This window comes from Protobothrops mucrosquamatus, unplaced genomic scaffold, assembly GCF_001527695.2.
Source record: "Protobothrops mucrosquamatus isolate PMUCROS unplaced genomic scaffold, P.Mucros_1.0 scaffold1054, whole genome shotgun sequence".
Taxonomy (NCBI): domain Eukaryota; kingdom Metazoa; phylum Chordata; class Lepidosauria; order Squamata; family Viperidae; genus Protobothrops; species Protobothrops mucrosquamatus.
In genome coordinates this window covers 43,442-67,163 of record NW_015387286.1, presented here as the reverse complement: position 1 = coordinate 67,163, position 23,722 = coordinate 43,442, and the positions used below count along the sequence as shown (strand labels likewise).

General features: G+C 36.3%; 1 protein-coding gene across 1 annotated transcript in view; it reads right to left on the bottom strand.

Moving 5' to 3' along the window:
• Positions 1 to 23,722, bottom strand: part of ELP2 (elongator acetyltransferase complex subunit 2) — a 61,743-nt gene that overhangs the window by 27,982 nt on the left and 10,039 nt on the right. Inside the window, exons 5-16 of the mRNA XM_015820077.1 lie at positions 22,639 to 22,716; positions 21,496 to 21,560; positions 20,147 to 20,213; positions 19,550 to 19,693; positions 18,175 to 18,270; positions 17,524 to 17,624; positions 16,119 to 16,250; positions 15,040 to 15,189; positions 12,840 to 13,028; positions 11,329 to 11,398; positions 6,448 to 6,543; positions 6,272 to 6,329 (exon numbers count right to left, since the gene is read on the bottom strand). Coding sequence (XP_015675563.1) covers positions 6,272 to 6,329; positions 6,448 to 6,543; positions 11,329 to 11,398; positions 12,840 to 13,028; positions 15,040 to 15,189; positions 16,119 to 16,250; positions 17,524 to 17,624; positions 18,175 to 18,270; positions 19,550 to 19,693; positions 20,147 to 20,213; positions 21,496 to 21,560; positions 22,639 to 22,716 — 1,246 coding nt within the window. The remainder of the gene's footprint in view (positions 1 to 6,271; positions 6,330 to 6,447; positions 6,544 to 11,328; positions 11,399 to 12,839; positions 13,029 to 15,039; positions 15,190 to 16,118; positions 16,251 to 17,523; positions 17,625 to 18,174; positions 18,271 to 19,549; positions 19,694 to 20,146; positions 20,214 to 21,495; positions 21,561 to 22,638; positions 22,717 to 23,722) is intronic.

Below are 23,722 nucleotides of genomic sequence, written 5' to 3'. Positions count from 1 at the left end.
TCTTAAAAGGAATTAGCTGAGAGGTTTGTATTGCTTACAAAATGATTCAAAGGACTATAACTTGTTGAGAAATGAATACCGTTGTTATAACTATCCAAGAGGATAAAAGTCTTAGTAAATACTGACTTACATAGAGAGTTTTGGCCACTATTACTTGGTACTTCTCTTTACTAATTTTATAATATCAGCAGGATAATTTCTTCTGCTTTATACTACATCAGATACTTTTAATTAGTTTCTAATTTTCTTATTAATGTTCAAACGGAAAAGTGTTATTTTTAAATAGCGTTCTTTTTTTTAAAAAAAAACAATAGTGCTAACAGAAATTCTTAATTACTTTTACCTAAGCAAATCATGGAATTTGTTGTAAAACAAGACAAGAGCTCAAGTGGGCCAGGAAAAGACACAATGTTAAGTTCACATTTTAAAAGCACAATTTTTAATTCATGCTTTTTTTGTGAGATAGTGAAAAAGAGAGAGGAAAATCTAAAATCAAATAATAATTTCTCTTACTGTCAGAAACCTATATTGGATTTAAGTAGTGTTACCCGGGGAGAAATATTTTCTTCTACGGACTTTCTGAATGGAGCGATGCTCTCTGCAGCTGGATGCATTGCCTTGCTTGCAGATAAGAGCTTGCAGTTTGCAGATAACAGCAGGAAGAGAGCATGCAGAAGGCCTATCTATGCTGGTGAAATGAATTATTTTCTAACTTAAGATCCAGCAAGATAGGTTTGCTAAAGGTCTTAGTACAAGAAACCTACCAAATGAGGCATAACCACACAACCATTCAGGTACAACCAAGTATGACAATTTTAGGGATTTTATACAGTAAGCTGTTATGTGATATTCATGTGGTCTATCTACACAACCAACATTCTCGGTAATCTCCCTTGGTGCTCAGCCTCCATGTTTCTTAGAGTTTTAAAAAATAAAAAAAATGGTGAGCAGCTACAGTTCAGGGATTTGCTATAAAAAAAACCCCAAGATTAAACTATAGGGATTGACAATAAGTATTCAAGATAAAACCAATCCAGCAATAGATGCAGTTACAAAGAATGGCAGGGAAGTCTTTTGGTGTTTTGCAACTAGCCTCACTATGGCAGCCATTTTATAATAACCTTTTACACACACACACACACACACACACACACACACACACACACACATGACAAACTCAATAATTTTCTTCCTTATTAGCCAATGCTATGTTAATTATCTTTTCATTGTGCCATTCAAAAAATGTGAATTCCTGCTTGACTTTTTTTTCTGAAGATTTTGTTGTTAAGGAAATTTTTTAAATCAACCGGTTATGAGGGATTTGTCAGCCCATAAGAATATCCTTGAGGACATCTGCCAGACATTAGATACTGGTCTGGCAGATGTTCATACTGACCTCCCTTGATCCCACTTCTGGTCTTTCAAGGAGGATTTTTTCTCTTAAAATATTTAATCACCACAAATGTTCCTGCTTGGATACTTTAAATGCCTTCCTTACTCTAGCAGAGAGAATTGTTTTACCTCGGATCTCCTAAGAGTTCTCAGGAAGAGTGAAGAAAAAAATATTCATCTCTTGTTGTTGTTTTAATCAACTGCATTGTTCTTTTGAATTACAGATCACATTTGAGAACAGTAATCAATTCTCTGTTAAAACAATTCGGTTTTATTATTTAGCTCATTGAGATTTATACAAGTACAAGCTAAAAAGCTGGATATTATTTAATGTATTAGTTTGGAAGCTGTGTTCATACTCAAATATTCAAGTAACACTGATTAAAAAACAAAATACAAAATTCAATAGAATACATAGCTCAGGATTGAATTTTGAAATCTCTGGTATTCTCCAAGTGTGGTTGTTTGCTTGCTGATGTTTCATTACCTGACTAGGGAATGGCATTAGTGTGAATGAGTGTGGGGTTTGTGATTTTTTTACACATAGAAAAAGTAAGGGCCAAATACTATTTCCAAAATAATATATTCTATAGGGCTAGGAGAGAATGACCTTCTGACAGTAGGACCCTCTTCAAAGGACTTTCCTACAGATCTTATTGACCAGATGAACTCATAGTGGAAAAACAGTCTCTCAGAAGGGGCATTTAGGGCTCTAAAGGCTAATAACAATTTCTCCAATTGTACCATGTACCATTTGACAATCGGTACAGATGTCATGGGATCCCTGTGTCCTATACTAGTTAGCAACTAACTGCTGCATTTAATTTGGAATCAAATGCTATTAAGATACAAATGCAACCTGTGCAATTCCATTTAGAGTGCATTTTAATAGTCTGGGCAGGACAGAATCAAGGTACAGGTTAACAGGTAACTGTTATTAGATCTGAACAATGGCCGCAGATGGAGCATCAGCTGGAAAAGTGCTTCAGGCTGCAGCTACTATCTGTGAAACTAGTGGCAGCGGAGAATAGAGAAAATCTCCCAAACTGCATAGATTTCTTTCAAGGGGATAATGATCCCATCTAAAAAAGGCTCAACCTCAAACCACAAGTCCAGTTTCCCATGTATCAATAGCACTTGTCCCTTATTTGGATTTAATTTCAACTTGTTCTTCTCATTCAACATGTTTTTTCCTCTTTGGGGAAAGTATTGTTTCGAGAGACTATTGGTGTGGAAGGTAAGTGTTCCTTTGCTGTAGAAGAGTCTTACTGGTGAGAGCAGCAATATCAATAATTGCTTAACTGTACCCTTTTTTTTTTTGCAAACAGAATGCTTGCAAAAAGGAACATCCTGTTTTTAAACTGTCACTGATATATGAGGCTCACTGGTTGTAATGGTATATGGGAATGATCTCGTGTGGCAGGAGTTAGCTCCACAGTCCAGAAACCATTGTGCAAAAGATATCTCAGCCTACAGAAGCAAAAAGGTGTGGAAGGATTGCATCTCAGAAGCAAGCCTCCATAGTTTTCCAGAAAGACTTCCAAAATTCTATTGCTGTAACCTTACAATAAAGGTAGTTTGTTAGTATTCATAATTTGTGCTTCTTGTCTGGACTATCTCAAAGGGCTGACACTGGTCTACTTTTATCCAATAATTTCTCTACAAACTGCTCCATTTGTACTTTGCTAATGTGATGCTCTAGATTCCTTGGCAAAAGATGAAAAGTAATGAATGAATAATTAAAGGTTGGCAACCCCTGCCTGCAACCATCATCTTAGACTTAGAAGAAAGGGATAGCAACATTATTAATTTGTTTTAGGAAATGGATTAGGAAACTTAGTGACTCTTATGGGCTGTTTAATCTGCACCTTTAATAAACTCAGATGAGCAGCTCTGGTAATAAAAAATCTGCCCCCTAGATGGCTAGTTAATGATGATCCTAGTAGACAATCTTTATATTAATCAATAATTCATTAGAGAGAAAAGGTCAGATGAATGGGTATCAAATATGAAGTTTAATAAGCTAGGCAATGCTGTCCTGAAATAAACAGATTACACTTTTCTATTGTAAGGGCTGCCTCATAAGTAAGAGATGTTTCCCTTCCAAAGTTCCAGGTTGGAAAAAAATGAAAGGACACAGCTATCTTTTATTTGGACTAGAAGTGGGTACCAAGGAAGGGTACCCCATGTGTTATTATAACATGAACATCCACAGATGAGTAAATAAGCATGTGCAAAGTATATGCAAAATATTAACATGCATACAAGTTTCCTTTTCTGCTTAAGAGTAATGTATTTCCAATTCCATTTATCTATTTAACCTTATTCAATTTCCTATATAACTGGAAATAAGAAAATATGCCTTATTGTATAGAGAAACTTTAATGGTAATTTTGAAAAAGGTGGTTATGTTTAAAAGAAAAATGAAACTATTTAATGGCAATGTAGGCATTATTTTACTTATATTCTGTCTTGCTATGTCTTGCTATGAATGCAAAGGAAGTTAAGAGTAGCTATACATTTGACATGGATCCATGTACATTGTTAAAGCTGCTTCAGAAGTCTTGCATGATTGCCCCAAGGCAGGCGAATAGAAGGGAGTTCTCCTTGAAGTATTTCCAGTCAAATTCTTTGCCAGGCATAGACATCTTTGGCTAAGACATATCTTTGGCCTTTGAGTGGCATATTGGAAAGCTCATTGCAAAAGGAGTTAAAATGACCAGTTTTGAATTGATCTGCATTTAAATATTAAATATAAATCACAATCACAACAACCTTTTGAAGGCACTGTAGGCTGCAATGGAGTGTTAAGACTTGGGGCCTAAAATTGTGCGCCTCTCTATGAACAATCCAGTTGCTGTGAAGAGAAGAACTCTCTGATTTAAGGAGTATAAAGTCATGATTGTGGAGACTGAAAATGTGTATTATTCAAACTCTGCACTAAACACGGATAATATCCAGAGTCCACTGGTTGGGTGGCCAATAATTTTAATAATAATAATATTAGAACTGGTGGGACCACAAAATAGAAAAGTAATAAAATAAAGAAGCTGAAGTGCTCTGGGACTTTAGAATTCAAATGGACAAGCACCTACCACACAACACCAAACTTGACAAGCACCTGCCACACAACATCCCAGACTTTAACAGACAAGCACCTGCCACACAACATTCTAGGTTTAACAACTTTTGATAAGAAAGACAAAAAAGTGTGGATAGTGGACAGCAGAATAGAAGAGAAAAAAATGGAGAAAATCACAAAAAACAAAGACTTGGAAACAGAAGAATGACTATGGTAAAAGAAAGCAAAGGTAGTACCAACGGTGATAGGTTTCCTTGGGTAAAATCTCAAAACATTTGGAGTACCATTTGAACACCATCAACATTAACAAAAGTCACCATCAGTCAACTGCAAAGGGCAACTTTACTTGGAACAGCTTACATCCTGTGACAATACCTTTACCATTATCAAACAATATCTCCCTATCACAGGTCCTTGGGAAGGACTCGACAGCTGAATAAAGTGCCAAATCCAATATAAATACTGGCTGACTGTGTGACCAACCATTAACTAATAACTGATACATAATACTTAAGCACAGAAACAGGAAATGCACTGAATATTTGTGAGTTCGGTTTACATCTAAAAGGCAAGGCCCCAAAGAAGTGCTACAAGGCATTATACCTGAGATAACTATCAGTAGATCTATCTATCAAGACATCTAAAAGTCTTGATGTCTTACAGTATTGCTCACACTGTAGAGTTCAATGGTTGTTTTCTTTTTTCCAAGGCAATAGAATGTGGGAAAGAAATTATTTAACATGGCTTAGAATTCTGAGCATCTGTTTCTCCATCAGCAACTTAATTCTTAAAAAAATGCAACAAATGGAGGAAGTGAGAGGATAAAGTTAATTAAAAAGAAAAAGAGATAGAGAACTTGAACATGGGCCAGATTAGAGGCTACAGTGAAGAAAATAGCAGATGAAATTCTGCATGGAAGAAAATATTAGTTAGATTGGAATTCCATTCTAGGCCTCCTTCCATGTTACTGAGTAGAGCATATTCAGTCTGCCCTGCGCTTTCCAATGACACGTACATACAAACACATAACATAAGAGGAGAACATGAACAGACACATCTGCAGCTCATTACTTTGTTATACAGTAGAAAGTTCAGATGCCTCCTATGCCTGCTCCTGGTAAAAATATAGAAAAGAAAATCCGGAAGCCATTTTCGGCACACTTTCTTTACCTTGTTTTATCACTCTCTTCAGCCAAGAACAGGCCAAAATTTTCCATGTTTGGATTAGCATTAAAATTCAAATGGTAGAAATACAAGAAGATTTCTCTGATAAACCGTTTCTCTGCTAAGCCTGCTAAATGGCTTGAAGCATGAAGTAGCATTTCCCTTTGTTCGTAGCTCTGTATTGAGGTCCTTTCGTGAAGAGTGGGATGATACACAAGCTAGTTTTTAAAAATGCTTTCATATTTCTGGCCCTAACTTAACCCAGAACTCCACATTTAGCAGGAAAATCATATAGGTTGTCCTTGCTTAACAACTAGTTGCTTAACGACTATTCAAAATTACAACTGATCTTCCCAGAGCTAGTTCTAACCTGCTCTCGAAGTTCCGACAGCCATACACCCCCCCTCCGGTTGCATTTGGGATGTTGACCACCAGTTTGCATTTACAACTGTTTGCAGTGCCACAGTCATGTGACCATGATTTTCAGTGTTTTTTGCCGTTTCCAGCATTTACTTCCATTACAGTCATAAGTTGAGAACTACCTATAAAATTGAAATTACTCAAAAAATGAGGACTTTTAAGTGGTTTCCATTTTGGAGGTATGTTTTTACATCAACAAACAAAGTAACTTACAACTTTTGAGTTTCGGGCCATAGTGTATTCTGCAAGAGATGATCTTCTGTGGGAGGTTCTGAAAGAAATAATTCAATTCAGTATTGTTGTCCTTATCCTGAACTGGTCAACTTGTCAGCTGTTTGAAGAACCAGCTTTGCTTCAGAATTATGTACTGAATTTAACATATTGCATACCTGAAAGACTATATGGCTGAAAGTAATTTTCACGGTACTGTCTGGAAGCATTACTGAGATTTTCTTCTTCAGTTGTTTGAGCTGTTGTATCTGCAGCTGCAAAGGTAGAAAGATTATTGCTTTAAACTCACCAAGTATGGAATCTGCAAAAAGATGGCATCTTTTACCGAGCACTAAACAGAAAGAAACAACTCCAGTTTTTAGATAAAAAGAATCTGAAGAAAAGTTAAGCCATAATGTAAACAGCATGAGTAGGAAAGTCAAAAAGTATTACACTGCAAGGTAAAATAATTGGGCCTCACAATGCAAACCATGACAAGAGCTGAGATAAGTTAAACTCTCACAACAGGATGAAAGAAAGATGATGGTATAACAATGCATTCAGATTTCCTTAGGCTCTTAAAAGAGATCATGGTGTAAAAAATGCAGTATAAAAAGACAAGATGAATTAGAACCACTCATTCATTAATGATATATTCTTCAAACTGTTGGACTAGGAACAGGGACAGCCAAGTTCTAATCTACTCTCAATTAAATATAATAAACCAAAAGAAAAAAGAGGCAAGATAAAACATTTGCAGAAGAGGAATGCCAGTCATCCAGAATTATAATAATCAACTATGCTGTTGTATTTACTCTTCAATAGGTATGTATAAGTCTACGCTACAAGGCAGTAATTCTCTATCTGTCAGGGTTAGGTAGGACTTTGAATTCAATTCCAAAAAGGTGCTTTGGGGCTCGCACATAGAACCTCTTTTCTCTATGACAATGTGGCTCCGGTGAAGGACTGCCATTCAATTTTTGGAAAAGACAGAGCTGCTTTAAAGAGCTGCAGATACTATGTCATGCTCCAACATGTTCCCAAAGCACCTTTTGGAACTGAGTCAAATCCCAATGGCCAAAAGTATAATCCAGAGGTCCCCAACCTTTTGGGCACCAGGGACCAGTTCCGCGGATAAACGTTTTCCTACGGACCAGAGAGTGCATGGTTTTGTGTGCTGCCTGCATCCTGCAGATCGGGTTTTGCTTGTTTGTGTGGCCCGGTTGCTGGCATGCCATGGCCCAGTACTGGTTCACAGACCAGGGGGTGGGGACCCCTGGTATAATCTACAGAACTCAAAGGGATTTTCAAAACTGTGGCATTGGACTGAGAGGGATCCAGATTTTAGTTTTCCATCATCCACATAAGTTTACTAGATGATGCTGGACTATGCACTTTTTCTAAGTATACCCTACCGTATAAGACTACATTCGAGACCTGGTTGCTGTGACCCAGCAGTTCGAAAGTGGACTTCAGTGGGCAACTTAATGGGGACATGAAAGGAGCCCCCAAATGGGTATACCCTGGGCAATGGGGATGCCACTGGATGATCCCAGAAGCATTTGGGCGCTCCTGACATAACTGTAATAGTAGCATCCTATACAGTGGCATGTCAGAGAACACATCCCAGAATGGATTACAATGGCATGCCCCTATGCTGAAAACAAAAGCTCTATTCTCAACAGTTAGGATAGCACAGGCAGGATGTTTAGCTGATGTGCCTTTGATGCCTCCAATATAGTCTTTCCTGGGGGTGGGGAAATGCTACACTTTGAGGAAATTGTTATGGTTAGATTGTCTGGTCTAATTTTTCCTGAGGTAATCTCACTAAAAATACTACTGGTATTTACATACAACAACTTTGCTAATCGTGCCTTCTCCTCACTGAAATATGTACAACCCCACCTGTAATAATAAACACCTTGCTGGTCTTGTATAATTTTTTTAATTTCCTGGATTGCTATGAAATGCATTTCTTTCTTTTAAATTCCCCTTTGAAATCACAAATGAAATATAATTTCTACAATCTGATCAAAAGCCTGGGACAAATTGCTTTACAGTTTATTTGGTTCCTTTTTTCTCAGGTAATGTTCAAATATTTATTCATTATTTATTCAGCACTAAAACTTTCTAAGTTTTGATATGTTAATATAAGAATGCAGAGTCAATTGCCTCCACTTTTAACGGCCCCATTGATCCAGAAATGGGTGATCAAAGAGAATCAGTATTTCTATCCCTCTACTGGCATTGCTTAGAAGCTTTTAAGCTCCGTAGGCCTATTTCTGAAGCAATTAAAGCTTGCAGTTTCATAACAATTATGAATTATGAGTGAATTGCTTCTATTCAAGAATCAAAGTTTTCTGAAAATACATGGGCTATTACTGAGCTCAAACAATATACCAACATGTGGAAATTAAGAATTCAAGGCCCATGTCTAGCTACCTGCCATCATTTGCTCAGTCAACACAGTATTAATATAGTAACTCCACTGAACAAAATAAGTTGCTCAAAAGAAATTAAATATGATAACTTACCAGAACCTGTATGACAAATACTGTAAGGTATTAGTGAATATATTAAAGGAGATCCTCTATAGCTTATTTGAATTTCTTTCTGCTAGATTCGCTGACAGACTGAAGCCTCACTCTCACAAAATCAAATATGGCTCAGCAGAAGATCCCATTCGTACTAATCTGAGAGTAACTTCCACTGAACTCAGTAAGGTTTAGTTCTAAAAAGATATGCAGAGAGTTGCACTACCAGAGGGTTTTGAGACAGAAATAGTTGTATCATTGGGATCTTTGAGATCATTTGCTTACTTAGAGATCATTTGCTTACTGTCCTATCAATTCAAACACAAGGCTTCTCTTACAATGTTAGAGAAAGGCTACGGACCCTTTCTTCCTAAGGTTTTGGTGCTGGGTGTTCAGTAGGAACATGCAAAACATTTTGAATTCTAACCATTTTGTCACTGAAAGGTTCTGTTTTGAACATTTTGGAAGTATTTTGAGTCCAAACCTTAATTATCAAGACAACCTTACTTAACACTTGAGGTAGCTGTTTTGTGGACAAAATGAGATGTTTGGGGCTTAAAAGAAGGGGTTTCAAATTTGATATGGTTAACTTTAAATTCAAAATGTTTTGCATTCAGTGACCTCCCCGCTCCAGATGGTAACCAACAAAAGCAGACCTTACTTCATTTTTCAATTACTTTCTATTTTTACAAGGAAGGTATTCTATCCTATGAACATAACTATGATAAATATGCAAAACTATTCTATCACTAGAACATAACTATGATAAATATGCAAAACCAATCATATATAAAATCATAACAACAAACTAAATGAAGAATTGTGATATGCATAACAGAGTTGCACAAGCTTCAAAATTGATTTGGAGAAATGCTTGGCATAAGCCTCTACTATTCATTAAAGCAACCTAACATTTTTCACCTGGAGCAAGCTTGAAAAACAGATCCAGCTGCATTAGTTGGTGCAATGAATCAACTCCTTAAAGTAACTTCATCTTTTTTTTCAGGCTTAGTAGAAGCTTGGAAAAGGTAGATGGCTTTAATAAATAGCAGAGGAAGGAAGGAAGGAAACATTTAAATGCTTCAACAAGCCATGGTTTAACATGAGAACAAGCACAGGTAATCTTAGCTCATACCTTCCTCCTGATCTTCTCCTTTCTGAGAGAAGCCTCAAGAACCAGAACCAAAATTTTCCTTTGTTTTGACTAATTCCAAATGAGCATTACATTCAGAGCCTAAACTGTGTCACTTTAAACCATGGTTTCATGAAATAAATCAGTTTGTCTTTGTCCAAGTATCAAGGAGTAAACATCAACACAAAATAAAAGGACGTATACAAAACGGTCTTAAGTCCTAATTCATTCTCTCAAATGCACATTTTTTTCTAGAAAATGGCAATAAAAAGTCCCAAATCATAGTCATGTGACTGTGGAACACTGCAACCAGTCATAAATGTGCCCAAACTGCATTGATGTGACTGTGGAGGGGCAGTGTGATATTTTATAAGGCTGGAAGTGCTTTAAGCACCTTTTTTGAGGCTGCCATAACTCCGAATAGTCATTTAATGACCGGTTGTAAGTCAAAGTGTTCTGTAACTGCATTGTATATGTGTTTAAACATTATACTTAAAGCACATTGTACTTTAACCATTGTTCATTGAACAACTCACAGTGATTGAGTTGAGTTGATAGGAAGAGTACAGAGAAGAGCAACAAAAATGATCAGGGGACTGGAGGCTAAAACATATAAAGAACGCTGGAACTGGGGTATGTCTAGTTTAATGAAGAGAAGGACTAGGAGTGACATGATAGCAGTGTTCCAATATCTCAGGGGCTGCCACAAAGAAGAAAGAGTCAGGCTATTTCTCCAAAGCACCTGAAGGCAGGACAAGAAGCAACGGATGGAAACTAATCAAAGAGAGAAGCGACCTAGAACTAAGGAGAAACTTCCTGACAGTTAGAACAATTAACCAGTGGAACAACCTGCCTCCAGAAGCGGTGAATGCTCCAACACTGGAAGTTTTTAAGAAGAGACTGGACAGCCATTTGTCTGAAATGGTATAGGGTTTCCTGCCTGAGCAGGGGGTTGGAGGTCCCTTCCAACCCTATTATTACTGTTGTTGTTGTTATAGTTCCTATGTACTGATAAGCAATATATCAAACAATCTTATAGTTTAAATTGATACGTAAAGCTATATTTTGCCAATTTAACAACAAAATGGAGACAGAAATTTCTAGAATTTTTTTCTTGTAAGGTAAAAGGTAAAATATCCAGGTGACAGAAACTTTTTACCATGCAGATATTTTAGGATGCAATTTTCAAAATCTCTAATTATTGAAGATGCTAATTTGCATTATGAAATGTATAATCCCAAACATCTGGAGAGCACTAAGAACTCCCCAAATTAACTAAGGATCACTCATCTGACAGCTAATTTCTCTCATCAACCTGCACAGCACAAATATGATCAAAGAAACACTCATGTTCACAAATACGAAGTTATGTACACATATAGGCAAATATTTACCTTCAAAGACAGCCTTATTAGATAAACCTAAGGCTGGTACGGTAGCCCCTTCTGGAAGATCCACCATTTGCTAAGAAGAAGAAAATATTATTCATGATTGTCTGAATCTTCTCATTTTTAGATATAGCCTTCTTGCAAGTTTGGCCTTCAACATAACTTTCCGTGAGTCACAAATCTAAAAATGTAGTATATATGTTACTAAGGAATTCCCAGAAAAATCTCAAATTAATTTAAAATCTTTGCTTCTATTTTAATTTTCTAACTCATACAGAAGTATGTGAACTATCATATGTCACGCTAATTGTTCAACGACGTTCAAGCACAATTATCTATACCCCATATTAATATTAATAATTAATATTTCATTTTAACTACATTTTAAATTTAGTATTATTGTATTAGTTATTCTGTTTTAAACTGGCTGTAAGCCGCCCTGAGTCCGCTAGGAGAAGGGCGGGGTATAAATTTGAATAATAAATAAATAAATATTAAGTAATAAAACCATGGTTTTAAGTCACAAATATTGCCTGTACAAAACATCTTCAGAAGTAACAATTATTCCATACAGCACAGATTATGAGCATTTTCTAAGAATTTTTATTTGATTGTAACTAAGCAGATGTTCAAATTTAAAATTATATTCATGTGTCCACAAAAAATAAGTTTAATACTACAGACAAATTCAAACTCAATCCTCAGCAACGTTAATGTTTGGCAAACCATGGTTCAGAGACCAATGCAGTCCCCTAGCCTACAAAATAGAGCAGATCAGGAAACTGACTCCACAGGAAGACTTGAACTAGAGTATACTTCTAGAACACAGAGCAAGACCACAATATAATTCTAGTCCTTCTTGTGAAGTTAATTTCTTAACCAGATCTGTTTTACTGAACTGGCTATGACATTAATTCTCTCCATGCCATTTTTGGTCCCTTCTGTTAAAATTAAAAGTGGGAAAGAGAGTCAAAGGCTTCTTCTTTGCATCCTTATTTTTAAGCTCTATCTCCAAGTCCCCCCAAATTACCTAAAACTGTAGTTTCAGCCTTCTTTTGTTCTATTTTTGGCTTCTGGAAAGTTTTAGTACTAGCAGTGAGAATGGAGATTTTTGGAAGCAAGCTATTGCTGGGTCCATTTTTACAAATGGATAGTAACCCTCCAATCAGATCTGAATTATTCATCAAAGAGGCTACCATATGCTTAACAGTGGGGATGGGTGTGGGTTGACTTATAGAGGCACCTTGCCCTTCCCCAAAAAATGCAACCTGGAAAATATTAATCCTATTCTATCCAACGATACCGTAACATTCTCAAATGGTGTACAGAAGACCAGGAGGCTTCTTTATAGCCCCTGACAACTCAAACCTCAACCCATCCTTGAAGTAAAGAATATATGAGTTCATTCAACATTTCTGTAATATGTTTAAAAATGTGCTCAAATTCAAATGAGAGATGCAAACATAAAAAGTAGCAAATGGTATTTTTCTTTTAAAGCAACCGAATACATAACTTACACCACAATATAATTTCTCCAGAGATATTCCACAAATACTGCTGAAGTTCTCGATGAAATTTCTAGGCGCAGTAAACACACGAAGCACTTTCTCATCTGCTCCAGATACGAACTGAAACCGTGCTGTCAGGGCTATGCACTGCATATCGTACCCATGGACTTGGGGCCTTGCTATTTCATGCCACGACACCTAGTAAAAGGACCACTGCATTTATACAAGTGCCAATCTTAGAATCTATAGGAGAAGTTAACATTTTAAGCTCTATCCATCTATTGTCAATTTTAGAATTATAGTTTGCTGAAAATAAGCATTCAGTTCATTTCCCACAAAAATGCATTCTCACCTCTATTCAGATCTCATTGGAAAGGACAGGAATCTTCTTTCACTAATAAATAATTGACAAACAATGCTGACTTGTCCAATACCTGACAAAAAGGGACCAAAATCCTATCCTGGTTCAAAATACAACTTTGTTCCCCAGTTTGGCCTCCCCCTGAATTTTATTTTAACAATCTTTATTCCTCACTGGAAACAGAAGATAATCAACGTTACATTGCACGTATAATGATATCATTAAGTATAATTATAGATCTTATTTTTAAATGATTAATTTTAATATAAAATCCTAAATATTTATACTCGTATGATATTGTCATAACACCATAGTAGCTAACTACTAATCAATAAAAATATAATATGCATAAATTTTAGGAGAGTTTAAGAAATGCTAAGAGGAGCTATTGTTCAGATTACATATTCTGTTGGAAAAAAGTATTTGTTTTAAACTTGGTTGTAAAAATCCTAACTTTCCGAATTTAAAATTTCTTTATCTGTTTGCTGCCATTCAGTGGTCATTCAGAGTTTTGCCGTTCAGATATGGTAGCTCTAATCTATCTACAAGAGTTGTGCCCAAAACAAGAACATTGTGGCTAGTAAGTTTAGCATAATAATATCTTGGTTGTTCTGGGTTTTGGCATTCTTATGGGACAAGTAGGGCAAGCTTAGAGTACCTCTCCCTCTGCAGGATCCATGCACCAGTTTGGCCACCAATCTTCCTAGTGTTTTCTTTTTCTGAGCTCCCTTTGTTTCCTATCAATCTTGAATTCAAGCTTAAAATATCTAACCAATCTAACCAGTCCGCCTACCCTTTCTCTAAGCTATGTTAACTAAGCAGAATTGGAAAAGAAAGGTCCTGCAATGATCAGAAGAAGCACATTTGATATATTGTATTTGAACTAGTGGACTAGTCATAATACTTTCATGTGATTAAAAATATATGGTGACAGCAGAATAGCCAGCTGGCCTCCCTGCCCTTCCCTCCCCCAATTTTCCCAAGGTCCATCGTTCCCTGTCTTTGCCTTTTTCCCATTCCGCCTGAACACCTGAGTCTTAGGTCAACATTCAGATCAAACGTGCAGGTTGTTAGTCTGAATAGGCAGACCAGAGCAGAAAATCAACTCCACAGTCCAGAGTAGAAACTACAGCTAGTCCTTGACTTACAATCACAATTGAGCCCAAAAGGTCTGTTGCTAAGCGAGACAGTTGTTGTGAATTTTGCCCCCTTTTATGACTTTTCTTGCCATGGTTGTTTAGCGAATCACTGCAGTTGTTAAGTTAGTAGCATGTCTGTTAAATGAATCTGACTTCCTCATTGACTTTGCTTGTCAGAAGGTCGTATGTTACGTTACCCCAGGACCCTGCAACTTTCATAAATACGAGTCAGTTGACAAGCATCTGAATTTTGATCACATGAGCATGGGGCTGCTGCAATGGTCGTTACGTGTGAAAAACAGTCATAAGTCACTTTTTTCAGTATCATTGTAACTTTGAACAGTCACTAAATGAACTGCTGTAAGTCGGGAACTACCTGTATATTGAGAATTGAGATGGGCTACAAAAACAGAATCCTCTATGTCGGACTACACTATCCTTCCACTCCTTTCTCCAGTGAATCAGGGAGGAGTTTACCTGAGCTGCTTCTGATTATTATCTTACTTCCTGGGGCTTAAAGAACATTTTAGTCCTCTTTGTCTAGGTACAGTTAATTGTTCTATTTATCTATTTTGTAAAGGTCACGTCCCTTACTCTCTCCACACACTGACTCCATGCCCAGAATAAATACTCGTATTTCTGCCTGGAAATGGACAATCTGAAACTAGGTATTCCATCCACATAATTTCACAAGTTAGGAAAAACATACCTCCGAGTTGTTCTCTCTTTTCCATGGAGCAAATATCCTTGTGGTTTGGTCAGAACCGACAGAAATTATAAAGTCTCCCTCTGGATCCCACTTCACATCTTGGACACAATTAAAATGCCCTGAAATCATCACTTCTGGAGTCCATTCGCTCTGTTAAATCAAAAACATGTATATTGTAATCCTTGAATGAGGTAAAAGTTGTTGAATATAGTAATCCTCTTTACTAAAAAACGATATCGAAAGTTGAAAATCAATTTAAGCTTTATTTATCTGATTTATATTGCAGCTTTAATTCTGGAGCTCAAGGTTGTATTCATAACACTTCCTCTTCATGTTTTTTTCCACAACAAACCTGTAAAGCAAATTCAGCTAAGAAAGTACGACTTGATCCAAAGAACTCAGCCAACAAGCTTCTGTGGTTGAAGGGTGAACTTCACCCTGAATATTCTTATTCCTTAAGCACTATAGCACATTGATTTAATGAAACATAATGGCCAATGAGGGATGGCAGCATATAATGACTATAAAGGACAAAGAACATTAAGTGTCATTTTTGAATGATAAAAGATTCTGGTTGTTTTTTAAGGTTTACAACAAAGCTGTCTGCCTTTGGAAGCCCAGCCAAATCTTCCAGTAGCCTTGGTGCTTTCAGCTATAGAATCATAAGCAATAATTTGGAAACAGGGAGTATCCAATAGTACAGCAATGTTCAAGCGGAACATGATGAATCCAGATCCGAATGCTGTAATAAACACAAAATGTCTCTGTCACAGACCTGGGAAAGCTCGGCTATAAAAAGAGATCATCCTGGGCCAGATAGATAAAAGCTGATTGACCCCAAAATCACTTCACATAGCCAGCTGTTTTACCCACAAAGGCCAACAAGTCTATCGTAATTATCCAAACTGATTCAACTGAACTTGTTTGCTATTCATTACAGCGCAGAAAGGGGAAAAAACCCTCCTCCATTTATAAAAGGTATTTAAAAATATACAACTTGGCTGTATGGAATGAGCCATTTCTTCCTATATAAAGATATTCCATGTATGCTTTGGTGTCAGAAATAAATTCTCCCTTACCTTGTCTGCAGAAGTCTGTTTCCAAAGATGAAGGGCTCCATGGAAAGCATGAGCAAGAATCATTGATCCGTCTGGGCTGAACTGACAGTCAAAAAATCCAAGCGTGTTTCCCCCCACTTCTCCTATTCGGACCTTTTGAAAAAGTAAGAATTATTATGCATGAATGCATGTGCCTTCCCCCTACTAATTAAAGACGGTGAGCAAAAGACAAATGATTTAGACTTACACCAAAAGTGAAGTTAAAACAATGTCATTCTAGATGTCATTCAAATGTTATGCACAATTAAAAATGTAATACAGACTTTTTGAAAACAGATTTGCAAGATAGTTTGCAAGTTCATATAAAATGAATAATTGTTTTCATAGAGATATGTTTCCTGGGAAGGGGGAAGGCGGGGATCAAATGCTACAATATAAAAAGTATTATAATCAACCTCTAAAAATTATTTCACATATATTGTATTGAAAGCAGTTATTTTTAAATGCTTGGTTTACGTGCCAAACTCAAAGGCAGCATGCAATGTAAAAAGTGTTTATTCAAACTCTGCCTAATCAACCAAAACTGATTTCCCACAAAATAATTCTTAAATGTTAACTCAGTTCCACCCCTCCCCTATCCAGTGTAGATTCTGTTCCCATGTTTAATCCATGCCAGATTTTCCTGTGATTATGGTTGGCTAACCCAGTTTCAACAAAAGTTCCAATCTCCAGTTTAAAAGGAACTTCTATTTGTATCTAGGTTCATGCAATTCAAGACTGTGGTTAATGCCAGGCAGGGAAATCATTTTAGAAAGGAAACAAATGAAGCCTGGGTCACAATTTGCAAAGTATGTTTTCCATTATTTTTATTAAGGATAAGATGTAGCAATGGGCACTAACTGGCTTAAAAAAAAGTAAATGAATTTATTAGGCTCTATTTATTCTGACAGTGAATTGCCTCCATGTACAGAAGGAGCATTCAATTGAATACTGTCTAGAGACACTGTCCAGATACTATCTAGAAATAGTATATTTAGAAAAGTAACAGCACCTAATTTTTTTAAATCATAATAACCAAAAGAAAAACATGAGAGTCTTAGTATTTATTTATTTTTATATGATTCCATTTAAATCCAGATGATTTAAAACATCAAATTTAAATCATGGATTTCAAGGAGAAAACCTTCAGTGCAGAGTGTTCCTCCGTTTTATTCCCCATCCAAAACCCAAATAAAATTTTTAGTTATTATTTTAAGGGGACTCAATTTATTGATGTTCTAAATATTGAAACATGGTTCCTCTTTGCCTGTCCACTGGAAAAAAAATTAAAATATTTCCTGCCTAAAATCTTTTGAGAATTGGGATTTAGCTCTATATTTCTTTTACTCTGATGAGACAAACAGGGGAAATGAAAAACCACATCTACCTGTTCAAACCACATTCCAGATTCATCATCTGGAGACCAGAGGATCACTGTTTTGTCCATTGAAGCAGACAGCAACCTCATAGGCTGTTCCATCCTGCCATCTACAGTATCAGGAAAAAATATCCCCATGTTTTCATTCAGTTTTGTCAAGTACAGGTTTTTTTTATCCTATCTGAAGGAAAGTTTAAATAGGAACTTTACAAGAATGGCACACAAAACAACTAAACATGGCTGAAGTTAGAAGGAAGGTCACAATTGGTGTGCAGAGACAAAAATCTTATAAACTGAATCCTGGATACTATGACTCTTCAGTGCCTATTTTACAGGTTTATGTTTACGGATTTAATCAAACGGCACAATATTTAGCCTCGGTCCTTAGAGAAGAAAAAAAATCTTGCCTAAAGGATCAAAAATTACTGTCTCTTTCTTGTAATTATATGCTAACAGATGCATACCAAATGATTTATACTTCCCAATCTCTGGTGCACCACACAAATGTTTTCACCCTACACAAGGTGAAAAAAGCCATGATTTTTGTTCTATCACATATTTCAAATTTTACATGCTTGGAGAAAGGAGGGGTAATTGAGCATGGAGCTTGTCATCTTTGTCAAATAGGAAACTACAAATAGGAAACTACATACTTCTTACCTTTGAAATATGGTGGCTGCCAATGAACGCCATATACCCAGTTTTCGTGGCCAGCTAGCACTGAGTCCAAGCTAACTGCGAAGGATTTATCTACACCTATCACAAAACAAAAAAAGTGAAAAAGAGAGTGAAAAAAAAATTCCAGCCTGTTTTTAAAACAGCCAAGCTCACCTTCTTTAATATTTGAAACTAGATGTACCAGGGTAATAGCTTACTGTCACAGAGTTCCCACATTGCACGTTCAAGAGAATTCTGTTACATGTAATGAAATCAATCAAAATGGAAAGCAAATGTCAAAGAATAAATTAATTGTCAAGACTTATCTAGCCATTGTATAAATGATTCAGCCTTACAAATAACTGTGTGACAAAATTTATGACCCTGTGTCTATGAATTCATCTGTGAAAAAAAGATACGATGAGGACAGAAGACTTCTGTACATCCAAGGTGCTGGATGCAAATACATGTTTTCCAAATACTGTAGACAAAATGTAACACATCAGTGATGTAGAAAAAAAATTCACTATATTCAGTTGGATGCAATAATTTCTATTCAATTTGTAGACTAGAGAGAACTGTAAAGCACTGTGAAGCGGTATGTGAGTCTAAGTGCTATTGCTATATCAATGTAAAGAATGTACGGTAAATGCATATTAATATAAAGAATACATCAGACAAAATTAAATTCACGTGTAAAAACATACATACATACATACATATACATATACATATATGATTAAAAATAACATTAAAAATAGAAGATCGATTCCTGGGTATGAACATATTTTTAAAAGACAACAAAGTGATCACCAGGAAGTATAAAACAATACAGTTTTAATAAATAAAACCAAGCTTTCGATGGCCTAAAGCTGCCATCATCGTCAGGGTATAATCAGGATGCTGGGAGAGCTTGCTTATAAATACAGTCATGTCTGCGCACGGCTCCTAGATCTCGTGACAGGTCCCGGCCGGCCAATCCTNAGGATTGGCCGGCCGGGACCTGTCACGAGATCTAGGAGCCGTGCGCAGACATGACTGTATTTATAAGCAAGCTCTCCCAGCATCCTGATTATACCCTGACGATGATGGCAGCTTTAGGCCATCGAAAGCTTGGTTTTATTTATTAAAACTGTATTGTTTTATACTTCCTGGTGATCACTTTGTTGTCTTTTAAAAATATATACATATATATATATATATGTATGTCATGGGGGCATCAATCGTTAATTGAAAGAAAACACAGTGAAGCCCTTGTTTCAGCTAATTAATAGCATATTCTTTAACAATGCATTAGATAAGAATGACATCTTATCTTTTATTTAATCATGCTGAAAACATTTTTATAGAAAAATCCAATACAAAAGAACAGATTTACCATTGTTATTTTTTATGGTGAAAACATTCTCTTTCAATCTAATAGTGTCCTCATCTTGGATTTCTCCGAACAATGAAGTTGCATGCATCTTCCAGATTCTTATCAGACAATCCTGAGCACAGCTTGCCAAGTACAGATCTCCATCTTAAAAAAAGTTAAACCAGTCATTAAAGAAAGAGTTTAAGATGGAAATTCAGTGCCCCAAAGCAATCAATACATACAATGCTTAGTTAATAAACAAAACTGGAACTTTCCTTTTTGCAATGGTTCATGTCTCTAAATTACATTATATTATTATGTTAACTGTAATACTAGGAAGCATCTATTACCCTTCAAGTCCCATGAGCTTCTGGGGGGGGGGGAGAGAGATTATACCTTTAAATAGAGAAAAAAACATAACTATTTATTGTATGGACTATAGTTTATAGTAATTGTGTTCTGAAGTTACATGTAAGAGCAGAAAAAATATGGCAACATGCATAGAATTCAATTTCTCATCAGCATTATTTTAAAATATGTTAAGAGCCCAGCTTTTATGGCTGCAAAACGTGAGAAATCCCCCCCGAAATCTCATAAGCCAAACTGAATGAGATTTACCACAAAATGCCCATTCAACTCCTCTTATCCAGTCTTCGTGTCCATATAGTAGTAAAGATTTCTGAAACTGAAACAAACAAGCAACCCTCAATAGGCAACATAAACACATATTGCAATTTTCCACTGTGCAGTCTGGCGGTTCCTTAACATCCAATTTTGGTGCTTTTTGCACCTTTCCTGGTTTATGACCATATACATCTCTATCACAGTAAATTCCTTACTGAATCACTTAAGATTCTTCAATCTCAGGGTCTCTCAAATGTATTGCAAGTACAACTCCAAGACTTTCATTCTTCATAAAAATTAGAACTCAGAGCATTCCTATATACTCTATATAGCTTCGTATAGGGTGTCAAGCTGGGAACCACTACAATGTGTGTAGTACAACCTTGTTTTGCAACTGTTTGAATTCTGACTAGTACTCACTTCTATCCTGTATTGCTATAGCTGCCTGTGATTCCTGGGGAGTTGCCCATACGCATCCAAGCTCAATTCAAAATGAAAATACTACAATAACAGAAATGTAGCATTTTAAAATACTAAAGAACAGAAATCAGGTAAAGGAAGGAGCATATTGGCACACTTGACTTCTGCCGGGTGAGGGCAAATTCAGATGCCCGAAGCTCCCAAAGAATTTCCTGAGGTCACAGGGGAATTTTGCAACGGCCTTGCAGGGCCTTTCACTGTGTGCTTTGCCTGCAAAGTGGAGATGACTGGAAGCTTTCCCCACCTCCTGAGAGGTTTAGTACCTTCCACTCAATGTTTTTATGTGGGGGTGCCGAGGGCTCAGCTCCCTTTTGCATGCAATTTAATATTTACATTAAATTGCTAAGGTCACTCATTATTTGAGACAAAGTAGTATATCATCAATGTACTGATGATACCCTGCTGTACGCACAGCCACTTTACCAGGCATGCTATCAAAGTCTTGAACAAATTGCCCAAATGCCTCAGGCCAATCTTTGGCTGAAGTAGAGGACTAGAAATAAAGTGAGTTTCATTACATTTAACAAGGCCTTTAGACCCATTTTCTTCCTTTCTCCAGCTTCTCCTCTGGAGAAGAACAAACCTTAACTATTTAGCACTGAAATCTTAATAGATTAACCTGACATCAATAAATGAGCCTGCTTTGAAACAACTTTCTTTGAACATTGGTTATCAAAATGATACCTTCAATCAACTGAAGACAGTTACTCTCCAGAAATATTGTCTCTAAACTAGGGATTTCAAACTTCCCTGAACTTGAGATTTAGGAATTAAACAGGGTATAAATCTTAAAAACTTAAAAGTTAAGAAATGAAACACCACAAGAGAAATCCTATAGACTAAGAAGCAGAAACAATAGCTACCTCTCCAGCCTGTTGCACGTATAAGTGAATTCTGCAGTCATCACCACCACAAGCCAGTACCAGTACTGAAATAAAAGATCATTGAAAAGTTGCTGTTTCAACTAAATGTAATGAAGCAAAAGAAAACAGAAACAAGATAAAGCATTTATGGAAGAGGAGATGACAGGAGTAAATCCTATTTCATACTCTGTGGGATTTACTTCTGAGGAGAGAGGCATAAGCTTATAGTTCAAGACAATGACTGTATACCCACCAGGGCTAGGCAGCATTTTGGATTCAATTCCAAAAAGGAGCATTGGCATTTGCAGGTAGGATCACTTTCTTTAAAGCACCTTCCTCTTTCCCCTGAACTGTGTGGCAGCTATAGAGGACTGCTGTACAATGCTTGGAAAAGAAAAGGGTGCTTTAAAGAACTACAGCCAGGTACAAGTTTCAAATTCCGGTATGTTCTAAGCAATTCTTTGGAACTAAATCCATAGCGCCACATAGACCCATATACCTGGAAGTATATCCCACCAAACTCAATGGGAACTTCTAAGGTGCTATTGTAGTTCAGATATGGGACGCGGAAAGTTCCACATTCTACTCCACCATCAAGCAGAAAAGCTCAATGTGTGGGTCCACCATTCTCTCTCATTCTCTTTCCTATTACACAGCACTAACAGAAAGAATAACTATGCAATAATAATAGGAAGACAGAACACAACGCATGCTGCTTTGAGCTCTTGACAGGGAAGATGCAAACCCAATAAACAAGTAAAAAGTACATTGTTATTAAACAGACCCAAGGAACTCAGTCTTAAAAAATAAAGAGTCAAATCACACAAAAGGTATAATAAACTTAACAAACTAAAAATCTAATTCTTAGGGATTTCCCCCCAGCAACAACAATAGATCAAAATATCTTGCTCTAAAGATATTTAACTATCTCATTTCAGTGTGACTTTAACAGGCTTTGAAAAAAAGAGATGACAGGTTACTTATCCAGTTAATCAGAATATGTGATGATCAAGTGATTTCTAACTTAGTAACTTCTAGGATTGGATAGTAGAAAACTAGCTCTTAATAAAACAACATGTATATGCACTGGCACTACTAGGCATTTCTTGAAATGACTGAAAAAAATTACACAGCCACTCTTACTGTCATTGCCTGGCAAGAAGGACAACGAAACATCCATAACAAATCCATTTCCAAACATCAATGTCTGAAGGCACTTAACTAAGGAGAGAGAAAAAATAAAGTTGCATTATTCAGTGAACACTTAAGATATTTAATAAAAACATGGGAATTAGATACTAATTATTATATTTCAAATAAATAAATCTGCTTAATACTGCGTAAAGTAGTACCCTGCCTCTAGCTCCTTAAAGCCGTTAAGATTTTCCCCATGATTGCACAGCTGCCATTTGATCCCTCAAAAAATGCATTTGGTTTCAGAAATTGCAGGCAGATCCTACACAAGTATCTTCCTGTGCTTTGAAGCACCTTTTTGCCTTTGAATCCAAAGTATTGCTCAGCTTTGCTAACTGTAGTCATAAAGAAATTTAAAATTTATCCAAGATTAATGTAAACAGTGATATAACCCAGAGAAAATCAACAACAGAGAAGTTAGTTTTACTCAAGAACAGATTATAAAAAGAAGTCAGAAGGCATCATAGGACTTTATGACAGCAATAGTCATAATCCTTACTATAAATATCATAATACAAACATATTTATATTATTATATTTCATTATTTATCCCCAGTAGCTGATGTTTAAGAGATGTAATGCTCTTGAACAGCAATTGGACTGATGCTAACTTATTTTCTACAAATGCCTGCAACTCTTATAATGACAAAGATTAAAAGTGTATCACTTTTTTATTCATTATAACAAACAGCTTTCCAGACAGGAAGATCTGAAACTGGTTCATATGAATGTGTATGAACTTTACTTGTTTATTCTTCGTATAATAATTAAGCTGTACTTCCCTGGCATAACAAAAAAGAATAAAACAAACATGGAATGTATGTCAGCAACTCTGAAATGCGGTCAAAATATGAAGTGTGATGAACAAAGCACTAGCATCTGTTCTAATCCAGCTGCTACAACCAGTAAAATGAAGATTATTGCAAAAAATAGGGAGGATCTCTGCCAGAAGTGGTCTACCTTTTTGCAAGGAGCACAATTTAAAAATGCTAACCTCATATATTCATGCATCTCTAACTGGTTGGAGATGGCG